This window comes from Halichoerus grypus, chromosome 15 (assembly GCF_964656455.1).
Source record: "Halichoerus grypus chromosome 15, mHalGry1.hap1.1, whole genome shotgun sequence".
NCBI classification, from domain to species: Eukaryota; Metazoa; Chordata; class Mammalia; order Carnivora; family Phocidae; genus Halichoerus; species Halichoerus grypus.
In genome coordinates, this window is record NC_135726.1 from 58,236,994 (window position 1) to 58,257,756 (window position 20,763).

General features: G+C 57.8%; 3 protein-coding genes across 6 annotated transcripts; 1 reads left to right on the forward strand and 2 right to left on the reverse strand.

The window, feature by feature from the left end:
• Window positions 1–2,533: 2,533 nt before the first annotated feature.
• Window positions 2,534–5,724, reverse strand: ZNF579 (zinc finger protein 579). The gene is made up of 2 exons (XM_036096818.2): window positions 5,636–5,724; window positions 2,534–4,631 (listed from the first exon to the last, which is right to left on the reverse strand). The coding sequence occupies exon 2, from the start codon at window positions 4,627–4,629 to the stop codon at window positions 2,944–2,946; it is 1,686 nt and encodes a 561-aa protein (XP_035952711.1). The 5' UTR covers window positions 4,630–4,631; window positions 5,636–5,724; the 3' UTR covers window positions 2,534–2,943.
• Window positions 5,725–12,144: 6,420 nt separating this feature from the next.
• Window positions 12,145–17,237, reverse strand: FIZ1 (FLT3 interacting zinc finger 1). 3 transcript variants are annotated; one of them, XM_078063639.1, is made up of 3 exons: window positions 17,130–17,237; window positions 15,375–15,726; window positions 12,145–14,373 (listed from the first exon to the last, which is right to left on the reverse strand). In XM_078063639.1, the coding sequence occupies exons 2-3, from the start codon at window positions 15,684–15,686 to the stop codon at window positions 13,174–13,176; spliced, it is 1,512 nt and encodes a 503-aa protein (XP_077919765.1). In that variant the 5' UTR covers window positions 15,687–15,726; window positions 17,130–17,237; the 3' UTR covers window positions 12,145–13,173. The 3 variants fall into 3 exon arrangements, with proteins under 3 accessions (XP_077919765.1, XP_035952712.2, XP_077919764.1); XM_036096819.2 differs by having other exon boundaries at window positions 16,302–17,237; XM_078063638.1 differs by having other exon boundaries at window positions 15,375–17,237.
• A 419-nt stretch (window positions 17,238–17,656) lies between these two features.
• On the forward strand, window positions 17,657–20,717 carry ZNF524 (zinc finger protein 524). Of its 2 annotated transcripts, none has more exons than XM_078063789.1 (2): window positions 17,657–17,673; window positions 19,656–20,717. In XM_078063789.1, the coding sequence occupies exon 2, from the start codon at window positions 19,695–19,697 to the stop codon at window positions 20,484–20,486; it is 792 nt and encodes a 263-aa protein (XP_077919915.1). In that variant the 5' UTR covers window positions 17,657–17,673; window positions 19,656–19,694; the 3' UTR covers window positions 20,487–20,717. The 2 variants fall into 2 exon arrangements, with proteins under 2 accessions (XP_077919915.1, XP_035952729.1); XM_036096836.2 differs by lacking the exon at window positions 17,657–17,673 and adding an exon at window positions 17,710–18,020.
• Window positions 20,718–20,763: the final 46 nt, after the last annotated feature.

The window sequence follows — 20,763 nt, forward strand, 5'->3', positions numbered from 1 at the left end:
CCGCCTTGGGCTCCCTGCTCAGCGGAGAGTTTGCTTCTCCCTCTCCCTCTGCCTCTTCTCCTCCTCATGTTCTCTCTCTCTCTCTCTCCGCCCCCCCACCCCGTATCTGTCTGTCTCAAATGAATAAATAAAAATCTTTTAAAAATGTATTTTGTATGATTATGAACATGTGGTTGAGGTCATATATGTAAAATGCTCAGCACAGGGCAAGACAAGCTACAAGGTCTGATTCATGAACACCAGCAGCACTTCTTCACAATAATAGCGACCCTTTGGGTGTTTTATCATGTTTTGTGTCTGTCCCACATGTCTAGGGCTCAGTCTTCTCGTCTGCAAAACGGGAGAACTGGGCTCTATCCTTAGAGACCTTTTCTCACCCTAAGTTCTGTGTTTTGTTCTAGGAATGTTTCTCTCCGGATGCAGTGGATCCTCCAGGCAGAGTAAGCCTGCGGGGAAGGGGGCAGGTGGTGGGCAAAGCCCAGGAGGGGTGGGGCATGATGCCTTGGGGCTTGGAGACCAGGATGCAGGCAAAGAGGGGGCTAATCCTAAGCATTAGACTGGCCTGGCTAAGGGTGCGCAGGCTATGGAGTTTGTCCAGCCTGGGCTCAAATTCCACATCGCCAATTCCTAGCTATGAGATTCTGGACAAGGGACCCCCTCTCTGAGTGCTGTCTTGCCCTTAGAAAGTGATGAGGATGTTTCCTAATCCCCAGTGGGGTGGTGAGGGTTCCCTGAGATCAGTTTTACACCAGCCTGGGGAAATAATCATAACAAAGCAACAACAGCAATGACTCCCTCACCGGCGCCAACCCCTGTTTTCAGCCCTCCCCGCAAAGCACCTCATTGAATACAAAGAGCTCAATTCATGGTAGTGATTTCCAAAGTAGGACAAATGACTTAACTTTAATCCTGTTTGCTCCTTCTGTAAATTGGGCTATATAATCCCCTCCCTCAATGAGTTGAATCAATGAGATTGAGCTGAAAAGGTGTCTGGCCACGGTAGGTGCTCGCTAAATGGTGGCCCATGTTTGGATATGGTAATAGGGAGCCACTGAAGCTTCCTGAGGAGGGAGGTAGCTTTGACGTCATGAAAGCACACCCCAGCTCCCCACATCTGAGGCTGTTACGGGACCTAGTTTGTGGAAGAACCGGTCTCATTTGGAAACCCTAATTTATTTGTGCCAGTATTTGATTACTGTCCACGTCCTCTGCTGGTCTGTAAGCTCCATGAGGGCTGGTGCCCAGGTGGTCTCACTCATCACTGCCTCCCCTACATCCAGCCCTGGGTGATACAGCGATAATCAAACGGGCTAACATGGATTGAATGCCTACTACGTGCCAGGCACAGTGCCAAGGGCTCAGCCAAGGCAGGGAGGATTCTGCAAAGCTCTGGGTAGTCAGTCATCTCCCTTCCTAGACCCTCAGTCTCCATGTTCCCGGCTTGCCTCCCTCCATCCCTGCCCCTGCCTGGTGTTTTCATCACAATAGGGAGCAATCCTCCTTCCCAAAGCCTCTGTTTGTTGCCCTGGAAAACTGGGATGACCTCACCCCTCTTTTCCTGGCCTTATACGCATGAAGATACCTAAGTGGTCAATGTCATCATTATTTGCATAGGAAAGAGAGAGCCATTGAAGGCGCTGGGGGAAGGCAGGAGGTCAATAGAAGGAAAGAGAAGGGGTTTAAGGAAGATGGCTTGAACACATCTTTCCCTCTCCACTCCTTAAGACCCAAATAGATGGGTGAGGAAAAAACCATTAGAAGGTTTGCAGAAAATGACACTTTCCCTCACCCCCAATTTCTTGTGGTTTCTCAAACATGCAGCACCAAACTACCTCACGGCCTTTGTCCCTGCTCTTCCCTCCACCCAGCTCTTCATTCAGGTCAAAGGTCACCAGAGGGCCCTCCTTCCCAGCCATGCAGTGTTCTCAGTAGCCCTTATTAATACCTGGTGCTCTGTTGCAGATCGGTTTATTATCTAGGGCAGCCCTGTCCAAGAGAACTTCTTGCGGTGATGGAATGTTCTAGATCTGTGCCGTCCAACAGGGTAGCCACCAGCCACATGGAGCTATTGAACCTTGAAACCGTGTGACTGAGGAACTGAACCTTTTTAATTATTTTATTTTAAATCGATTTACTCATCCTAAATCTAAATGGAAGCAGCCATGTGCGGCTAGCAGCTAAACTGTATTGGGCAGTGCGGATCTAGAATTCTAGCTCCTCATGGCTTTCTCATCTCCAGCATCCCCAGGGCCCAGCACTGTGCCTGGCAAATGTTTGCTGAAAGAATGCATGCAGAGATTGCACAGGGGGGCCATGGGGCTCCCCAAAGATGCCTGGGCAGATGGTAACCAGTGTTGCCACACTCCCGATTCTTCTCTCGAGTTTCTTGCTGGCTGAGCACCTCCCTGCCGTTCCCTGATGTGGGAATCTGGATCCTTCCTGCTTGGAATGCAAGCTCAGAGCCTGTTGGATGAACCCCGCCTCACCCTAGACCCCCTCTGGCAGCCCCCACAGACAGCCTCACTCTCTCCTGTTTCACGAACTCACATTTATTCACAGACAGACAAAAGGACAGGGATGGACCTTTGCTCACTGGGGACCCCAAGGGTCTGGCAGTTCCAAAGAGGTGATGGTGTCCAGTGTGTATAATGGGAGACAGCCAGGCAGGGGATCCCCCCCAGTCTCCATCTCTCTGGCCAATATATTCCGCCTCCTTTTCCAAGGCGTCCTGCCTTCAGAGGCCTACTGGGGCAAGCAGTTCCTAGCCAGTCAGGGGTCCTGGGGGTGGGCGACGGGGAGGGAGGGGCGGTCCAGGGCCCCGCCTCCTTAGTGTTGAGGGCTGGAAGGGGAAGGGTGGGTAGACAGGAGGCCCTCTCCTTCGACTTCCCTCCTCCATATTGCAAACCGGGGGCCAAATGGAGGGGCCAAGAGTGGGTGTGAAGGTCAGGAGGCCAGGCCTCCCAATCCGCGCAGGTGGGCCTTGCTGTCAATCTCTTCTTCCTCCATCTCGAAGGCTGAATGGTCTTGGCTGTCGAAACAGGAGGCGCTGAGGAAGACAGGGGGAGCCGGTGGCGGCGACTGGGGTGGGGTCCCCGGGGAGGGTGGCTCTTCCTTGATGTGTGCAATGGGCAGCGGGAGCCCTTCCTCCTCCTGCCCAGCTGGCGGGGGCGGCGGGGGCGGCGGGGGCGACGGCGGGGCCTGGGCCTGGAGCGCCTGCAACGCGGCTGCCCTCTCCAGCTCAGCTCGGTGGCAGCGCTGGTGACGCAGGAGGCTGTAGGCGCGCGAGAAGCGGCGCGGGCAGCGCGGACACGGGTGCGGGGCCGGGCCCCCTGCGTGCACCTGCGCGTGGCGGGCCAGGTCGGCCAGCCGCTTGAACTCCCTCTGGCAGCGCACGCACTGGAAGGGGCGCGCCCCTGAGTGGGTCACCCCGTGCTGCCGCAGGTGCGCGCGGCGCCGGAAACCTTTGCCGCACTCGGGGCACCAGAAGCGGGGCTCCCCCGCGGGGGGCCGGGCCGGGGTGGCGTCCCCTCCGTTCTGCCCGCCTTCTCCCCCCTCGGAGGCGCTCCCGCACTCTGCCCCCTCGCCGCCCTCGGGCCCCTTCCCTGAGTTCCGTCCACCCGAGGCCTTGTCGTCCTTCCTGCCCGCCGGGGGCAGCGGGGCCAGGAGGCTGAGCGCGCCGTGCACGCGCCGGTGCTGACGGAGGTAGGAGGCGAGGCGGAAGGCCAGGCCGCAGTCCGGGCACACGAAGGGGCGGTCGGTGGAGTGGACCAGCCGGTGGCGGGACAGCGACCAGGGCCTGGCGAAGGCCTTGAGGCAGATGGAGCACTGGTGGCGCTTGGGCCGGGGCGGGGGGCCCCCTTCACCCTCCTGTTCTCCCTCGGGGCGCAGACAGGGGTGCGCTTTGAGCTCGCCCTTGGTGGCGAAGGCTTCGCGACAGCGGAGGCACAGGAGCGTCCAGTCGGCCTGGAGCAGGACCTGCTTCTCCTCCTGCCGTCCGGCCGCCCGCGCCAACTCCGCCCTCAGCTCCGCCGCCCCCGCCTCGGCCTCCTCCTCCTCCGACTCCCGGGGTTCGGCGCTCGGGGGGGCCGCCAGCGCGGCCGGCTCCGCCGCCGGCCACGTCTCGGGCCACGCGGCCTCCTCCTCAGCGGCCCCAGCTGCGGCGGTGGTGGGCTGCTCCGCACCGGCGTCCTGGGAGCCCCAGCTGGACTCGGCTGCCTCCTTGGCCGCCCTCTCGATGGCCAGCTCGACCTCGCCGCCTGCGTGCTCCTGGGCCAGGTGGCGCCGGAGCTGGGCGGGCTCCGGGAAGGTGCGGGGGCAGGCCGCGCAGCGCAGTGGGGGTTGGGGCCCGTGGCCTCGCAGGTGGCGGGAGAGGTGGGCGGGCCGGCGGAAGGCCTTGGGGCACAGGGGGCAGGCGTGGGGTCGGAGGCCTGAGTGGCTCAGCCGGTGCCGGGACAGGTAGTAGGGGAAGCGGAAGAGGCGGCCACAGGTCGGGCAGGGCAGGGGCGCCCGAGGGGCTCCAGCGCCCCCCCTGCCACGGCCCCGGCCCCTACCACGGCCTCGGCCACGGCCCCGGCCCCGGCCACGGTGAGGTGGGCTGCCCTGGGCGGGTGGAGGGGGCTGCGGATCCATGCCTGTAAGGAGAAAGGGGAGACAAGGAGACATTGGGGGGGGCGCATGGGGTGGGTCAGATAAAGGGAGATGTGTGGAGTGAGGCAGAGAAGCAGAGACACAGAGAGATGGAGATTCAGTGATGGTCAGATGTTTAGCCAGGCAAAGGAGAGAGCCAGCAAGACAGAAAGACAGAGCAGAGACCCGGGGACAGACAGAGAGCAGGAGAAGCGGTAAAGACAGGATGGTGGGAGCCAGCAGGAGAGAGAGATGGGGACTCCCAGCAGAGACAGAGATGGAGAGAAAACAAAGAGATTTCGGGAGAGATGGTGCAAACACAGAGATCAGAAGAGCCACAGCAGGATGGAGGTAGGGAGAGACAGAGAGACAGAGAGAGGGGACAAGCCAGAGATACAGACAGAAGAGGAGACAGGGAGTCAGCCTAACTGCTTTTTCTCCAGGGGGCCCGCTGGAGCATGTTGGGAGGGGCTGGGATCCAGCCTGTGGTGCCCGAGTGGAGCGGGTACAATTCAACATTGGGAGGCCCCGGAAATGCAGTGTGGGTGCCCAGACCAGGGTCTGGGAGAGGCCAGGGGTAGGAGGGCTCAGATTCTTGGGCAGGGGGGGAGGCTGGGGCCCTGGACTCCTGGGACCGAGAGAGGTGGGAGCTGGGGTTTGGAACCCCAGGTTTGGGAGGTGACTCGGATCCACTCCTGTAAGTGGGGGGTATGGATTCCTGGGTCCTAGTGGCAGGGAGGATTGGGGGAGGGGGGGCTGGGGGCTCAGCTGCCCGAATTCTCCAGGGAGGAGGCGGCTGAGGGCCCAGCCCCTGGACGCCTGCCCCCCACCAAGGCTGCTGGGGTCCGGAGCCCTAGGTCCCCACGGGGGTCTGAGCTCCCCACCAGGCCCAGCTTGCGGTTTTCCCACAGGCGTGATCAGCAGAATTGGGGCCGCGGGTCGTGGCCTTGCCGATTTCCGAGCCCGGGCCCTGGGGCTCGGCCCTGATCGCTGGGCGCCTGGTTCTTACCTCCGCCTCCTTCGCTCCTTTCTTCCTTCCCCGCGGCCGGCCAAACGCGGACGGTGGTGGCGGGGAGGGAGGGAGGGCCTGAGCGTGGTGGGGGGTGGAGGAGGCTGGGCTCAGTGTCACCGCCTAAGCCTTCCCCCCGGAAACCCAGCCTCTCTACCGAGCCCAAAAGAGGAAAGACTGGCTGCAAGGCCGGAAGCGGGAGGACGAGGGGACCCAGAGGGGCGGGGAGGGCGGGCGGCTTGGATTCCTGGGTCCTGCACGGGGAGGGGGCTGGGGGCCTGGGAGGCTGGACGCAGCTCCCCTCCCCACCTCAGCAGACACACATATTCATTCATTCCTTCAACAAATACACATTTATCAGGTCCTGTCTGTGCCAGGCACTGTGTTGGGCGAGGGGATGCCGGGGAGGGAGGTGAATGAGGCAGTGGCAGAGGCCCCAAGGAAAGTAGGGGCGCTCTGGACTAGAACCCCACTCCAGCCTTCACTTGGCTGTCTGAGCAAGCGACTGTCCCTTCTCCTAGCCTCAGTGCCCCCCCCCTTATAACAAGCCCTGCGTATATGCATTCGCTCTTAAGAGAACAACATGTACTAAGCACCTACTGTGCTCCTGAGTCCTGCATATATTTTGCTATATATATATTCACTGGATCCTAAGCTACCGATATTTACTGAGCACCTACTGTGGGCTACCTCTGTCCTTGGTGCTGGAGCTACCATTGGCCCCTGTCTGCAGGAAGCTCACCGTCAGATGGAGGGGGCAGTCAGACACAGATCCAATCGCCTTCCTGGAAAATGTGCTCTAACGCAGGAAAGAGGATTTGGTGGGAAGACAGAGAACAGAGAAGGCACTGAGCTGATCTCCCACTGGGGTGAGAGCAATCCTCAAGGTCTTCCAGGAGGCAACAGTGTTTCAGCTGAAACCTGCAGGATGAAAGCCAAGGGTTAGAGATGAGAAGGATGAGTCAAGGGAAATGAGAGAGAAATGCACCTCAACACATCTCAAATGCCCCATGCTGAGCAGGAAAGACTTGTTGCAGAGGTATGCCTGCAGCCTGTCGCTGTTTAAGGTGAAGTACACGCTGAACGTTGTCCACAAGAGTGTGGGAAACAGGACCTTTTTGTACATGGCTGGGGCAAGTGAAATTTGGAACAGGCTTAACACGTGAGCAATTCCAGGAACTAATCTGTCAGATCTGTTCAGAAACATGCAAAACGACATCTGTACCAGGTGAATCAGTGCAGTATCGCACACCACTGAAGAAGACTGGAAATGAGCTAAATGCCCATCCGTAGGGGATTCGAGTGGCGTCATGATTGACCTGCCCAGTGGATGCTATGTATCAAAAAAAAAAAAAAAAAAAAGATGAAGAAATTTGCTGTGTAAAAATATGGAAACACTCCAAGTGATAATGTGAAGTGAAGGGGGGCAGGCAGAAAGGAAGGTGGAAAACAGCCTGGCACCTGTTCTATCTGTGCTTATCAGTGGGTTGTGTCTGGAAGAAGAGGAAACTAGCAACATTGTCTAACTCCCAGAACTGAAACTTACTGCACTCTATCCTTTTGTACTTCTTGAATTTGAAGCCATGTGAATGTGTTCCATACTCAAAAAAGTAAAGGAACAAGAAATAAAATCGGGGGTGGGGTAATAAAAATAAATAAAACGAAAATAATAGCTTAGTCTTGTAAGTGCTTTACAAATGCAAACCCATTTGTTTCTCCTTACCTTATGGAGTGGGTCACATTATTCTCCCATTTTAAAGAGCAGTAAAGTGAGGTACTAAAACATTTCAAAGCTAGTGAGTCTCAGTGAGTCTTTGCATTTCACAAAGAGATGGGAGAAAAGACAGAGGTGAAGAGCATGACTTTTAAAAGCGCCTGGTCAATAGTACGACTTTGAGTGAAAGTCTAAAAATATCCATGGAAACAATAAGCACCAAATTCGTGGTAGGAGTTACCTTGTAGCAGGGAGAAGCAATCAGATCCCGGAGGGGCCTATGGAGAGTGAGGTATACCTCTAACGTTTCAAATATGATAGACAGTATATGGGGGTGTGTGTGGCCATCCCACTATCTAGTTTCAGAACTTTTTCATCTCCCCCAACAGAAATCTAGATCCATTAAACTGTCACTCTGCATTTCCTTCTCCTCCCAGCCCCTGGCAACCAATAACCAGCTTTGTCTCTATGGCTTTGCTTACTGCAGGCATTTCATATCAGTTGAGTCATACAATACGTAATCTTTTATGACCAGCTTCTTTCACTTAGCATGTTTTCGAGATTCATCTATGTTGTGGAATGTGTCAGTACATTATTCCTTTTACTGGTTGAATAATATTCCACCATATAGGTATACTGCATTTTGTCCATTCATCTGTTCATGGATATTTGGGTTGTTGCTACCTTTTGGCTATTGGGAATAGTACTGTTATGAACGTTCGCGTATAAGTTTTTGTTTGCACGGTTGTTTTCAATTCTTCTGAGTCTATACCTGGCCGGGGCGGGTGGGGGGGTGTTATTATCTATATTTTAAAGGCTTAACATTTTTTTCCAAAAAAGGAAGAAAGGAAGGAAGGAAGGAAGGAAGGAAGGAAGGAAGAAAGATTCAGGAATGGAAGAGGGAGGAGCATATTGCGGGGTGGGGAGGGAGATCTTGTCTTGGGGGAGACTCCAGGCCTTGGATTGGGACATCAAAGGCAGCAGTGTGGTGGAGAGAGGCCGGGAGCTGCACGAGCCACTGTGTCCGGCCTCTTAGTCCAGGCTGAATGCTGGACACATTCCTAGGGCACTGAGAAGCCATTGAAAAGGTTTTAAGCAGGAAAGTCACACGATCCGATTAATGTTTTAGAGAAATTCCTGTGGGACCCGCGTGGAGGCCCGGCCGAATGCAGGGGAGACCAAGGCTGGGAGCAGGGAGGAGGCGGGGCGCGGGCCCAGGTGAGAGAGGGGGCCTAGGCACTGCCGGCCCCGGCGGGGCAGCAGGTTCCCGGGCAGGGGGCGGGCCCTAGCCTGATTGGCTCAGGACTGCACTCACGGGTGCCAGTCCCCCTGCAACTGCCTCCTCATTGGTTCTCCTGCCTCCAGCGCCCCTACCGCGCGGCCAGAAATCACATCCTGTCAACGTCCCGTGGCTTCCCTGCCCTCCTCCCGTGTTCCTCACCCCCTGCCTGGAAGTCTCGACAGGTCTGGCCCCTGGAGCCTCCCTCAGCTGTTTGCCACCTCTCTCCTGCTTCACTCCGCGCCAGCTACACCACCTTCTTTGCTCTTTGTGGACTCAGGGCCTTTGAACGTGCTGTTCCCCCTGCCTGGAATGCCCTCCCCTGGATTTCCAAAGAGTGTCCCTTACTCCCCCTCATTTCTTCCAGACGTCCTCAGAGACACCTCTCCTGTCCACCCTAGCTAAAACAGCCCTCCCGTCACCTTGTAGTCCTCACTGTGCCTTAATTTTCAAACTGTCCTTATCGCAAACAAGCAGTAGGCTACTCGTGGATTATCCACTGATCGCCTATCTCCCCTCCCCTCGAATATAAACTCGCTGAGGGCAGGGGTCGGCTTTGCCCGTTTGCTTAACCGCTCACCCGTCAGCGCCCAGCGGCGCCCAGAAAAGTGGATGAGGAGTGAGTGAGGAGGAGTGAGGCTGGGGCTTCAGGAGAGGGTGACTGCCCCGAAGGGAGAAGACAGGTGGTGGGACATGCGGAGCTCAGCTGAGCGGGCAGGTGGCTGGCTCGACTGGTCAGCTGGAGAGTCAGCTCCTGCAGCGGACACGTGAGCGTCGTCAGCTTCAGCCCCGTAACGGGCGCTCGGGAGAGGCTGAGATCGCCCCCGGAGTATAATCCTTCCCACCCCTTCTGAGCCTCAATTAGCACATCTATAAGATGGGGCCACAGTGAGACTGAGTTACGTACGAGGTCCAGCCTTGCGCCAGGCCCTTGGGAGGCCCGCAGGAAATGGGTGAGTCCCTGTCGCTATTGTCTCAGAAGAGAAAAGATTGGGTTGGAGGTGAGGTGGGCGGAGCCTCAGCCTCCAGAGGTCCCTATTCATTAATCCCTAGCCTGCGGCCATCTCCATGACAACCCTGGCTCGCGTCCAGACCCTCAGTGCTCCAGCAGAGCAGGTCTCGAAGTGGATGGGTCTTGTCCCTGGGGCGGTGCCTGAATCTAAGGGGGCGGGTCTTGTTTCTCCAAGACGGTTTTTTTTTTTTTTTTTTTTTTTTTTTGGTTTTTGGTTTTTGGTTTTTGCCCCAGGGGATGAGTCTTGTTCCTGGTTCCTGGGTGGGAGAGCGGAGAGGAAGTATCTCTAAGGTTGAGCGTCCCCAGGAGCTGACCTGGAGCCTTCAGATGGGCAACTGTGGATCTCCAGGCAAAAATGTCTTCTTGTTTTCTGTCCCCCCAAATATGTCTCCCTCCTCTAAATTTTTTTCCTTGTGAAATATAAGACGCATAGACTAAAAGGGCACGATACCGATGCACAGTTAACAAATAATTATCAATAGATCACCAGATTAAGAAATGGGATGTTAGCAGCCGCCCCAGAGTCCATAGGTTTGGCAAGTCCCATTCCAAGCTTAACACATCCAACCCCACTGTTGTGAGTTTTATGGGAGAAGGTTTTCTTGCTTTTCCAGATGGTTCACTACCCACAATACATCCTAAACGATATTATAGTTTAGTTTTGCTTGCTTTTGAACGTTAAGTAAATGGAATCATACTCTATGTATTTGACTTCGTGTGTTGGGCTTCTTTGTAACTTTTCATTCATGTAATTGTGTGTATCTGCACTCCGGTATTTCACTGCTGTATAGTATCCCATAGCATAATATACCACCGTTTATTTATCCGCTGCATTGTTGACGGATGTCTTAGTCTGTTCCAGCTGCTGTAACAAAATACCACAGACTGGGTGGCTTATAAACAACAGAAATTTATTGCTCACAGTTCTCTGGAGGCCGGAAGTCCAAGATCAAGGCACCAGCATGCTTGTCTTCTTGGGGAGGCCCTCTTTTGGGTTTATGGCCAGTGCTTCTTGCTGTGTCCTCGCAGGGTAGGAAGGGCTGGGGATCTCTCTGGAGCCTTTTAAATGAGGGCACTGGTCCCTTGCATGAAGACTCCACCCTCATGACTTAAGCACCTCCTAAAAGCTCCATCTCCACATACCGTCACATTGGGCTTTAGGATTTCAACACAGAGATTTCGATGGGAGCACAAGCATTCAGACCATAGCAATGACGTATCAGTTGTTCTAGCAGTGGGATCACTGTATCACAGGATACACACATCTTCAGCCTTATTAGTGCACGCCAATCTCCCAGGCATCTTAAATTTAAGAAGTTCAAAATGGAATTCTTGGTCCCTCTAAGCCCATACCCAAACTCGTTCTTCCCCTTTTCTGGCCTTAACACAAACTGCCACCACCCAACCAGTCCCTCCTGATTCCTCCCTTTCAGTTACACACACACACACACACACACACACACTCACATTCCACCTACAGAATTCATCTCGAATCCACCCGTTTTTCTCCACCATTCTGGTCTAGGCCCCTACGCATCTCTCGTGCTGGACTGCAGTTCCTTCTCCACTCAGCAGTCAGAGGGAACTTTGTGAAGTGCAAGAGTGGCCACATCCCTCCACGTTAAAATCTTGGCGTGCAATTACCTGGAGAGCACAAACGCCTGTCTTGGCCCACCAGGCTCTGTGGGACCTGACCCCTCAACCTCCCTTCATCCCTCTCTCCTCCGTGCCCACCCGGCTCGCTGGTCTCTCGTCACCCTTCGGGTTTCAGATCGAATGCCGCCTCTGTAGAGACGTCCACGGGACACCTGCACTGAGATGGCATTGTCACGGGGTCACTCACGTTCTTAACACCTTTCCTCCCCTCCTTCAGCATGCTCAGAACCACCTGAAATTACTTCCATTTCTTTACTTTCGTCCACCCCACTGCTCAAACACTAAAAGATAAGCCCCACGAGGAGTTCTTTTTTTCTTCACTGTTGGATCCCCAGAGAGGCTTACAATGCCTGGCACAGAGCAGCACTCAGGACAGGAATGTAATCTAGTGCCTAGGAGAAAAGAGGAATGGTTGACTCCTTCCCTGATGGGTGAATCCTATCCTTGGCGTTGGATACAGTGTCTAATGTATGTATCTGGTCACCTGGAGGCAGAGTCTAAGATACAGGGTCTCTTCTTAGGGGTAGAACTTTTCTTTAAGGAGACAGTTTGGTTTGTAGGGGGCATGTCTTGTGGGATTGATGGTGTATAAAGGGCGTGTCTGGTTCTATGGGGCACATACAGTCCATTGGAGGTGGATCTTGCGTTTAAGGGACAGGGTTCCACTGAGATGAAACTTAAACCATTTTTTATTTTAATGGTCGTGTACTATCTAAGGGACTCAACATTTGCCAGGAGGGAGGAAAGATTTGCCAGGCGGGAGCTTCTATTTAGGGAGCTCATCCTAAATCAGGGAGGGAGAAATACCCTACCTCTCTGGAACCAAGGATCAGAAAATGAGACAGCAGTGACTGACAGGACGAGGTTTATTGGGGTCCTGGAGACATTAGGGAGTGGGATGAGGGGCAAGGTCGAGGCTCACAGGGGGGAAGCCCCTAGCCAAACCCCCTTCCCCTTGGGGTTGAGAGGAACACAGAGACAGACAAACCAACAGAGATGGAAAGACAGGTGCTACAGCAGAGTGGGAGGAAAACCCCAATGTCCACCACCTCCCACTCAGATGAGTTCACAGGATGGGGAATGATGTGGACTGGCCCACACTCTAGAGGAAGGGAGGAGTGTCTGCTGTATTCGCCTAAGGAGGGTGGGCACAGGCCACAATCTGGACCAGCCCATTCCAGTGGACAGGGGTGTGTATCTGATTCAGTTCATTCTACTGGGCAGGAGGGATTTCAAACCAGCCTATTCTAGTGTTTGGGATGGGAAAGATCATTAGGATGGATCCATTCTGCAGTAGGGGAGGGAGACCTAATTGGGGAGGGGGGTTGAGGGCAGAGGGCATCTACCCTGGTCCTCTTTCAGCATAAGGAATGAAATGGGGTCGGGGTGGGGGGGAAGGCAGATTCCGGCTATATCCATTTTCGGGGGGGCACCAGTGACTGGTGGGTAGCATTCGGGTGGATCCAGGGAAACTCGGGGACATGGTCCCCCACATTCTCCAGATCAAGGTCGTTGGGAATGATGGCTCTTGGGGAGAGGGGCAGTCTTCCTTTGGGGGAAGGACGCCCATCTTTTATTACTAGGGTCTTCAAGATGAGAAGTACTTGTAGAGACCCATTTCTCATTGCTAGGTCCCCACAGCTTGGGGAGGCTTGTTGATTTGGGGGTGCTCAGGAATCTCTTCCTAGATCCTGGACCCCGGAGCTGAGGAGTCCCTCCATTTACTTGCTGCCCCCAGCTCAGGGGCCTGTGTGGGTGTCTGGTGGCCCGCTATCTGCAGCCGGGGTCCCCTGACGGCAGGACCCGGGGATCTGGCCCCCGGCCCTGAGTGCAGCCCCTGGGGAGGGGCGGCGGGGCGCAGGCGCAGCCTGGCGGCGTCAGTCCATGCCCCGGTGCAGCTTCAGGTGCCGCGAGAGGTTGCTGAGCGTGATGAAGCCCTTGCCACAGATGTGGCAGGGGAAGGGCCTCTCGGTGCCATGCAGCAGCCGGTGGCGCTTGAGGTAGCACTCGTGGCGGAAGAACTTGCCGCACTCGAGGCACGGGAACGGCTTCTCGCCCGTGTGCACCAGCACGTGGCGCTCCAGGTCACGCGGCGAGCGGAACAGCTTCTCGCACTCGGAGCAGCCGAAGATCTTCTTGCCCCGGCCGGAGCCGGACGCGGCCTCGCCGGACGCGGGCTCCCCCTCCGGGGCCACGGGGGCCGTCTCCGCTCCGCCGCCCTCGCCGTGGCTGGCCCGCCGGTGCTCCTCCAGGGCCGCCAGCGCCGCGTACAGGGCCCCGCAGTGGCCGCAGCCGTACGTGGCGGGGCCCGAGTGGGCCTCCAGGTGGCTGGCCAGCGCCGCGGCCGACGCGAAGAAGGTCCCGCAGTCGCACTGGTACAGGGTGTCTTCCGACGCCTCGGCCGCGGCCGCCGGCGCGGGGGCCTCCCCGCCGCCTTCGGGGAGCAGCCCCGCCAGCTCGGGCACGCTGCCCCCAGCGTGGCCCAGGAGCAGCCCGCCGTCCCAGGCCGCTTGGGCGTTGCCCGCCTCTGCAGCGCCGCCGCCGTCGCTGGCCGCCTCGGGCCCAGCGCCGGCCCCCGGGGCCCAGGCCTGCACCGGGGGCGCGCCCGGGCCCTGCAGGTCGTGCGTCAGCTTGTGCCGCTCCAGCAGCGCGGGGGCGTTGAAGTCGCGCTCGCAGCGCGGGCACTTGAAGGGCTTCACATCTGTGTGCGCCGCCCAGTGGGCCGCCAGCTCGCGGCCGTGGTCAAAGCGCCGCGCGCACGCTCCGCACGCGAAGGGGGGCAGCGAGGCGGCGGCGGCGGCGGCCGCCTCTGCCAGCCCCCAGCTGCCTGGGCCTGCCCCGGCCCCCTCTGGGCCCTCTCCGCCACCGGCCCCCGCCCCCCCGCACACCGAGCAGGGCCCCACATTGCAGCAGACGGAGCAGGGTGCGCTCAGGGCCGGCAGGCCTGGGCCGGGTTGCAGCGGGGACGGGAGCACCCCACGGTGCTGGCGCTTGAGGTGGCGGCCCAGGCTGGAGCGCGAGGAGAAGCGGAGCTCACAGACCAGGCAGCAGTAGGGCTTCTCACCAGTGTGGACGACCTGGGAGGGAGGGAGGGAGGGAGGGAGGGAGAGCGTAGCATCAGGGCTGAGGGTCTAGCGCGCAGGTCAGTTTCCTGGACTCCCAGAAGGGTGCGGCCCAAGCTCCCTGCAGCTTCTACAAAGCCCCATCTAGCTTCAACCCTCTCACTTGACTTCTCTAATTTGGGTCATGTTGGCATTCTTTCAGTCCCTTCATTTTCAGGACCTTTGCACGTGCTGTTCCTTAAAGCTGGAAGACTCTTCCTCCCATTCTTCCAGACTAACTCTTAACTCATTTCAACAAGCCCACCTAGGAGATTGGGACTCCCTGGGAGAGTGGCCAAGTACTAGGGCTCTGAGCACTAACAAAACTGGGTTCAAATCCCAGCTCTGCTTTCCACTCTCAGTGACAAACGGACAAGTAAACATCATCTCTGGGACTCTGCTTTTCTCCTCTGTACATAAGCACAATAAGACATGCCACTTCACAGGGTTCTTGTAATGATAGGATAAAATCATCACTAAAGGACAACTCAATTACTAGAAATTAGGATTATTGTTGACAAACTTTCCAATGTCCTACTGATGTCCTTTACGGCAGCAGATGTTGGGGAAAGGTGAAGAGGAGCTTTTATAATCCCCAGGGGTGGGAGGTGGCTTTTCAAGGTACATGTCCAAACTTCTAGAGCAAAAACTGTCCAACAGAACTTTCTGCAATGATGGAAATGTTCTCTATCTGCCACTGACCAGTGTGGCAGCCACCAGCGACATGTGGCTCTTGGGCACTTGAAATGTGGCCAGTGTACCGTGCAAGACTGTGCCTTACAGATATTGGCCTTTGTCTGGGAGTAGCAGAGACAGATTTTGAGCGACGAGTCCTTTCGACTGGTAGTGCCTGCCTGGAGAACTGTAAGGCTAAATGAGAAAACACAGTGCTCTCTGCTGCCCAGCGTGAAGCCCTGTGGCTCCAAGGGTGTGTCCAGCCCAGAGAGGCCAGTCTGGGTCCAGCCTGCGGAACTCACCTGGTGGTGCAGCAGGCCGGTGGAGTCTCGGAACCCTTTAGGGCAGGCAGAGCAGCGGTAGGGCCGCTCGCCGGTGTGTGAACGCAGGTGGTTGGCCAGGTTGAAGCTGTGTTTGAAGCCCTTGCCACAGCGTGGACACGCGTGGGGTTTGAGTGCAGTGTGCCGGGCGAAGTGGCGCCGAAGGTCCGAGCGGTAGCGGAAGCTCTTGCCGCATTCACTGCAGTGAAATGGGACCCGGGGAGCAGCAGCGGGAGGTGCTGGGGCCGGGGCCGGGGCAGGGACCGGGGACACTGGCAGCGGGGCATCATCCATGATGGCGTGGTGCGAGGGCAGTAGCAAATGGAGGCTCTCTCTGGAGCAGGGAGGAGACATGGGAGGGCAGGTGGAGTCAGCTTCCCATGAGCCCTCTCCATCAGGCTCCCTGGACTCACACACCTACCATCTGTTCCCTGGAAGCCCTTCCCTCTTCCCTCCAAGCCACACCCACCGTTCTGTAAGCCCCTCCCACTCTCCTACAAACCCTTCTCCCACTCATCTGCCGATCTTCCTAATCAGTGCCAGGTCACTTCAACCCTACTGGACGGTTTTTAAGCCTCTCCCCTTCTTTTACAATGGACTCCCCACTCCTCTCTAAACCCCGCCCACCCTCAATCAAGTCCGACCTAGTCCTCCCAAAGTCCCCACACTGTTCCCGAAGCGTCTTGTATTCCTTGACAAGACCCTTCTGAAAGGCCCTCCCACTCTTCTTCAAGAGTGAAAATCATCTTCAGATAAAGATTCACATTCCTAGGGAATGAGAGGACAAAGATTTGGGGCCAAGTGCACTTGAGTCAACCTTCCAGGGCGACCAGAACCAGTCCCGGAACCTCCAGTGAAACCAACTGAAACTCTGTCCATCTGCAAAATAGGGAGAAGGGGAGTACCTACCTCATGGAGTGGAGGTGAGGATTAGGCAAAACTGGGGCAATGTGCACTGCGCGCTTCCTTAGGCAGGGCACAGCAAGGGCTCAACAGGTAAGCTGTTCTGACTACTACTATCCGCTAGGCTCCTCTGAGTTCCCTAAGTCCCACCATCTCTTCTCCGCTAAGGTCTGCCTCCAAAACACCACTCAGTTTTTCCTTGAAACCTAGCCTGGAAGGAAGCCCGGTCCTTTGCAAGACCCTCCCCTCAACCTCTCGTTCTCAGCCTTCCTCTGGGAGCCCCTCCCTACCTCTGTTAAGTAGCTGCACTTACGTTATGAAGACTTACTATTTCCACTAAGACTAGCCAAGTTGCACACCTCAATCCCATCACCTCACCGTGCCTACTCCTAGACCAGCTACTCCTCTTCTACTCCAAGCTGCGCCCACCTTCGCCCTGAGCCCCATTTCCCCACTCAGCCCCAGGTAAGTCCCTTCCATCCTTCAAGTCCAGGCCATTTCCATTCTAAGCCACGCCCACACGGGAAGCTCCTCCCTGCGATTGCTCCGCCTCTGCCACCACGAAGCCCCGCCTCCTTCCCACCCAGTCGCCTGCAGGGCTGCCCCCCCCACCTCCCCAGTCGGCTCTGGGACCGAGGCCCCGAGTACCGGCCTTTTGTGCCCCTCCCCCCTGTCCCTAAAAGGTGCGGCCCGGGGCGCCCGGGGCAGGAGCAGGTCAGGCGGGACCCGCAGCCGGGCGAGTCCACCTCGCTCTTTCGGAGCGGGGGTTCTGGAGCCCTGGGGCGGCCCCAGGAAGCCGGGAAAGTCAGTCGGCTTTTCTCTTTAATTACTTACACCTCCCTCTGGGCGCCGACATTTTGGGCAGCGGGGGCAGCGTCACTTCCACCCGGGGGCCCCTCGACTTCCGCCTCGGCTCCCTTCTCCCCCACACTCCTCCTTTCTCCCGCCCCCTTGGCTTCCCCCTCCTCACCGCCCGCCCTTCTCCCTGTTTCCCGTCCCATCCCCTAGCACTGGAGGTTGGAGAAGCCAGGATGGCGCCATCTTTGATGAGGGCAGGCTAGGGGCGGGGCCTAGGGTGACTCCCGGCGCCATACAGACTAAGGGCAACAAGCTCCCCGCGCGGCCTCTTTCCCCTCCGTGCCTGCCCTGACGGGTGTTAACATAAATCAGGGCAGATTTGATTCCCGTTTCGCAGCCTCAGGCTCCTTCTGGTAGAGGTGCACCAGGATAAAAGAAAATTTGAAGTTCGGCCACTGTGGTAGAGCTAGGAGGAAAGAGCATGTTCCATCTTGTCAGCCCTCCAGGGCGCTTTGAAGCCTATCGGGCGCCATGTTAATTACGGGAACAAGCGGCCATTTTCCCGCTCCTCATCCTTGCGGTACCTGTCTTTGATTGGGTCACCCTACTGGGTGCTTTGTGGGAGGAAAGACATTTCTACGTGGTTGGGAATGTATTGGTGGGGTTATTTCCCGTTCGGGGCCAGTAAGGGCGACGGGCGCGCAGGCGCCTGTTCTCTGCGAGTACGTGACCGGTCCTTAGGACCCAGCGCGTCCTCTTTGTTCCCGGCGGGCACGGGCCCGACGGAGAAGGGGGGGGCGGGAGGGGGCGGGGCCGTCCCCGCGCGCGCCGCCGAGGGGCAGGGCCCCCGGCCCCCGCCCCTTCCCACGCGCCGGCCCGTCGCCCCCGCGCGCGCACACTCGCGAGCCCAGGCGACATGCAAATGAGGTACCCGAGAGGCGGGGGTCCGGGCGGGGAGAGGGGAGCGGAGGGAGGGGAGGCCCGGGGCCGCGCGCTCCTGGAGCGCGCCCCCACACCTGCTTCTGCGCCCGCGCCCGCCGCAGCGCGCGCGCCGACCTCGCGCCCCGCGGAGTCGGCCCGGGCGCGCGCGCGCAGACCCCCTTCCTGGCGGCCCTCGCCGTCTGCGGCCCGCGCGCCGCTCATTGGCCGCCGCCCCCGCAGGGCCCGCCCCGCGCGCTTGGGCCGGCGGGCGCGCGCCTGCACGGGGGTGGCAGAGGGGCAAGGGGGAGGGCACCGTTCCAGAGCCCCGGGTTCTAGTCCAGGCCTTCCCACCGGAGCGAACCTTGTGATCGTGGAAAAGCGGTGGCCCCTCTCTGGCCTTCAGCCTATATGCCTGTTCCAGGGGGGTTCAGTGGCACCTGCAGCCCCAGCTATTAACTGAACATCTCCTTTCCTCCCTCTCCCCTTCATGACACTTTAGTCTCGTGGTCGCAGGCTCTGGTGATAGAGCTGGTGGTTCTGCTGGTGGTGGTGGTGGTGGTGATGATGGTAGTTTATCGAGTGCTTACAGTTGCCAACCGACAACACTGCTATATCCATTTTACAGAAGTGGAAACTGGCCCAGAGAAGCAAAGTCACTTGTTAATTAGCGGCAGAGCTGGAGTCTAACCCAGGTGTAAGGGGCTCCATAATGTCCCCTTGTCTCCTTGGGTCCATGTCTTCTCACTCCCTGGACCGTTGGTGTCCTTGAGGTCTGGTTCGAGTCTTGGTCCTGCAACTTACTGGCAGAGAGGGCTTGGGCAACTGACTTGGCTTTCCCGTGCCTCCGTTTCCCCAGTTGCAAAGTGGGGGTGATGTACCATTATTCAGAGGGTTGGTGTGAAGCTTAGCCACTCACCAGGATAACATGGGCTGCTATCTCCTAGGCATTTCTGTGCACTGAGCACTTTATGTGTATTATCCTCATGACATGTCTGAGTGAATAGGTGGGACTATTCATCCTATTTTGCAAAAGGCTTAACTGAGGCTCAGAGAAGTGAGCACTTTGCTCCAGACCACACAGAGAGTGAGCGACAGGCCCCGGAACTGAACCCAGAACTCTGACTTGGGAGCCCAGACTCTTAACAGTTCTGGCACATTTCTTCATCCATGACTCGGAGCCAAACATCACCTGGGACCGGTCCCTTTCTTCTTCTAGTCCTGAACTCCCACTCCTCCCACTCTGCCAATCAGAAGCGGCACAAAACATTTCTGGGCCTCCATGGCTCGGGTTTGATGGGCTCTTTATTTTGAGGATCAAAATACTGGCCCAGACCCTTAGTTGGACTCTATCCTATCCTCCCATGAAGATTTTTCTTCATTTTGGTTCAAGTTGACCCTGAACTTCTAGGAGAGGGGTTAGGGAGGCTTAGGGGACACCTGTGTGGCTCAGGGCAGTGTCTGTTTACCAACTGGTACAGAATTGCCTTGCTGTCTTACCCACCAGCGTGGCTATAACTGTCCAGTGAATGTCCGGCCGTGCCCAGGTGAAGAGACTCAGACCCAGGGATGGGCGAGGTGTTGGGGGACAAGGGATGCTCCAGACCCTCCCTGCACTGACGGCTGCCCCCTCTCTCCTCTTAGCCCGGCTCCAGTGCCCAGACCCAAGCCCCCCACTGCTCAATGGACACCCCCAGCCCAGACCCGTTGCCTTCGCCTTTGCCCGGGGAGGAAGAGAAACCTCTGGCCTTATCTCCTTCTGTACCCCGGGGCCGCCGAGGCCGGCGTCCCGGGGGGGCCACCTCCTCGAATCGGACGCTCAAGGCCACCCTCCCTCGCAAGCGGGGCCGCCCCCCCAAGTCAGGGCAGGAGCCCCCGCTGGCACAAGGGGTGACAGCCCCTGTGGGCAGCGGCGGTGGCAGCGACCTCCTGCTGATCGATGATCAGGGTGTGCCATATACGGTCTCTGAGGGGTCAGCGGCAGGTTTGCCTGAGGGCTCTGGCCCTAAGAAGGCCCCGCACTTCTGCCCGGTGTGCCTGCGGGCCTTCCCCTACCTCTCCGACCTGGAACGCCACAGCATCTCGCACTCAGAGCTGAAGCCGCATGAGTGCAAGGATTGCGGCAAGACGTTCAAGCGGTCCAGCCACCTGCGGCGGCACTGCAACATCCATGCCGGCCTTCGGCCCTTCCGCTGCCCACTGTGCCCTCGCCGCTTCCGCGAGGCGGGCGAGCTGGCCCACCACCACCGTGTCCACTCCGGGGAGCGCCCTTACCAGTGCCCTGTCTGCCGGCTGCGCTTCACGGAGGCCAACACGCTCCGGCGCCATGCCAAACGCAAGCACCCCGAGGCCATGGGGGTACCCCTGTGTTCCCCGGACCCAGGGCCTGAACCACCGTGGGACGACGAGGGCATTCCGGCTACGGCGGGGGCCCAGGAGGAGGTGGAGGAGCCGGAGGGGAAAGAGCGGGCTTGACCCACACCCTGGGCCAGCGCTCCCCGGGTCAGGTGTAGAGCTGGGAATTCAGCTGGTGCTGAGCCTGGGCAGGAAAGCGGGGACACCCTTATACCTGGTGGTCTTCCCGTTGTGGGAGGGGGTCGAGGGTGAGGGCCTAAATTCCTGGGTCCTGCTGCCTTCTGCCACCCTCCCCCGGACTGACAGGCCCCTGGGGGCAGGGGCCTTGGAAATAAATCTCTGCCTCCTGGCTTCTGTGTGTATTCAGTGACGGTACCAGGGCTGGCCCTTCCTTCAA

What these genes read in the sequence shown, in the direction of transcription:
- ZNF579 (XM_036096818.2), bottom strand. Translation starts at nt 4,629, where the DNA reads ATGGATCCGCAGCCCCCTCCACCCGCCCAGGGCAGCCCACCTCACCGT.
- ZNF524 (XM_078063789.1), top strand. Translation starts at nt 19,695, where the DNA reads ATGGACACCCCCAGCCCAGACCCGTTGCCTTCGCCTTTGCCCGGGGAG.
- FIZ1 (XM_078063638.1), bottom strand. Translation starts at nt 15,746, where the DNA reads ATGTCTCCTCCCTGCTCCAGAGAGAGCCTCCATTTGCTACTGCCCTCG. An exon ending in CCGGCCTGCTGCACCACCAG is followed by an intron (nt 14,374 to 15,374) that starts GTGAGTTCCGCA and finishes CCTCCCTCCCAG; the next exon opens with GTCGTCCACACTGGTGAGAA.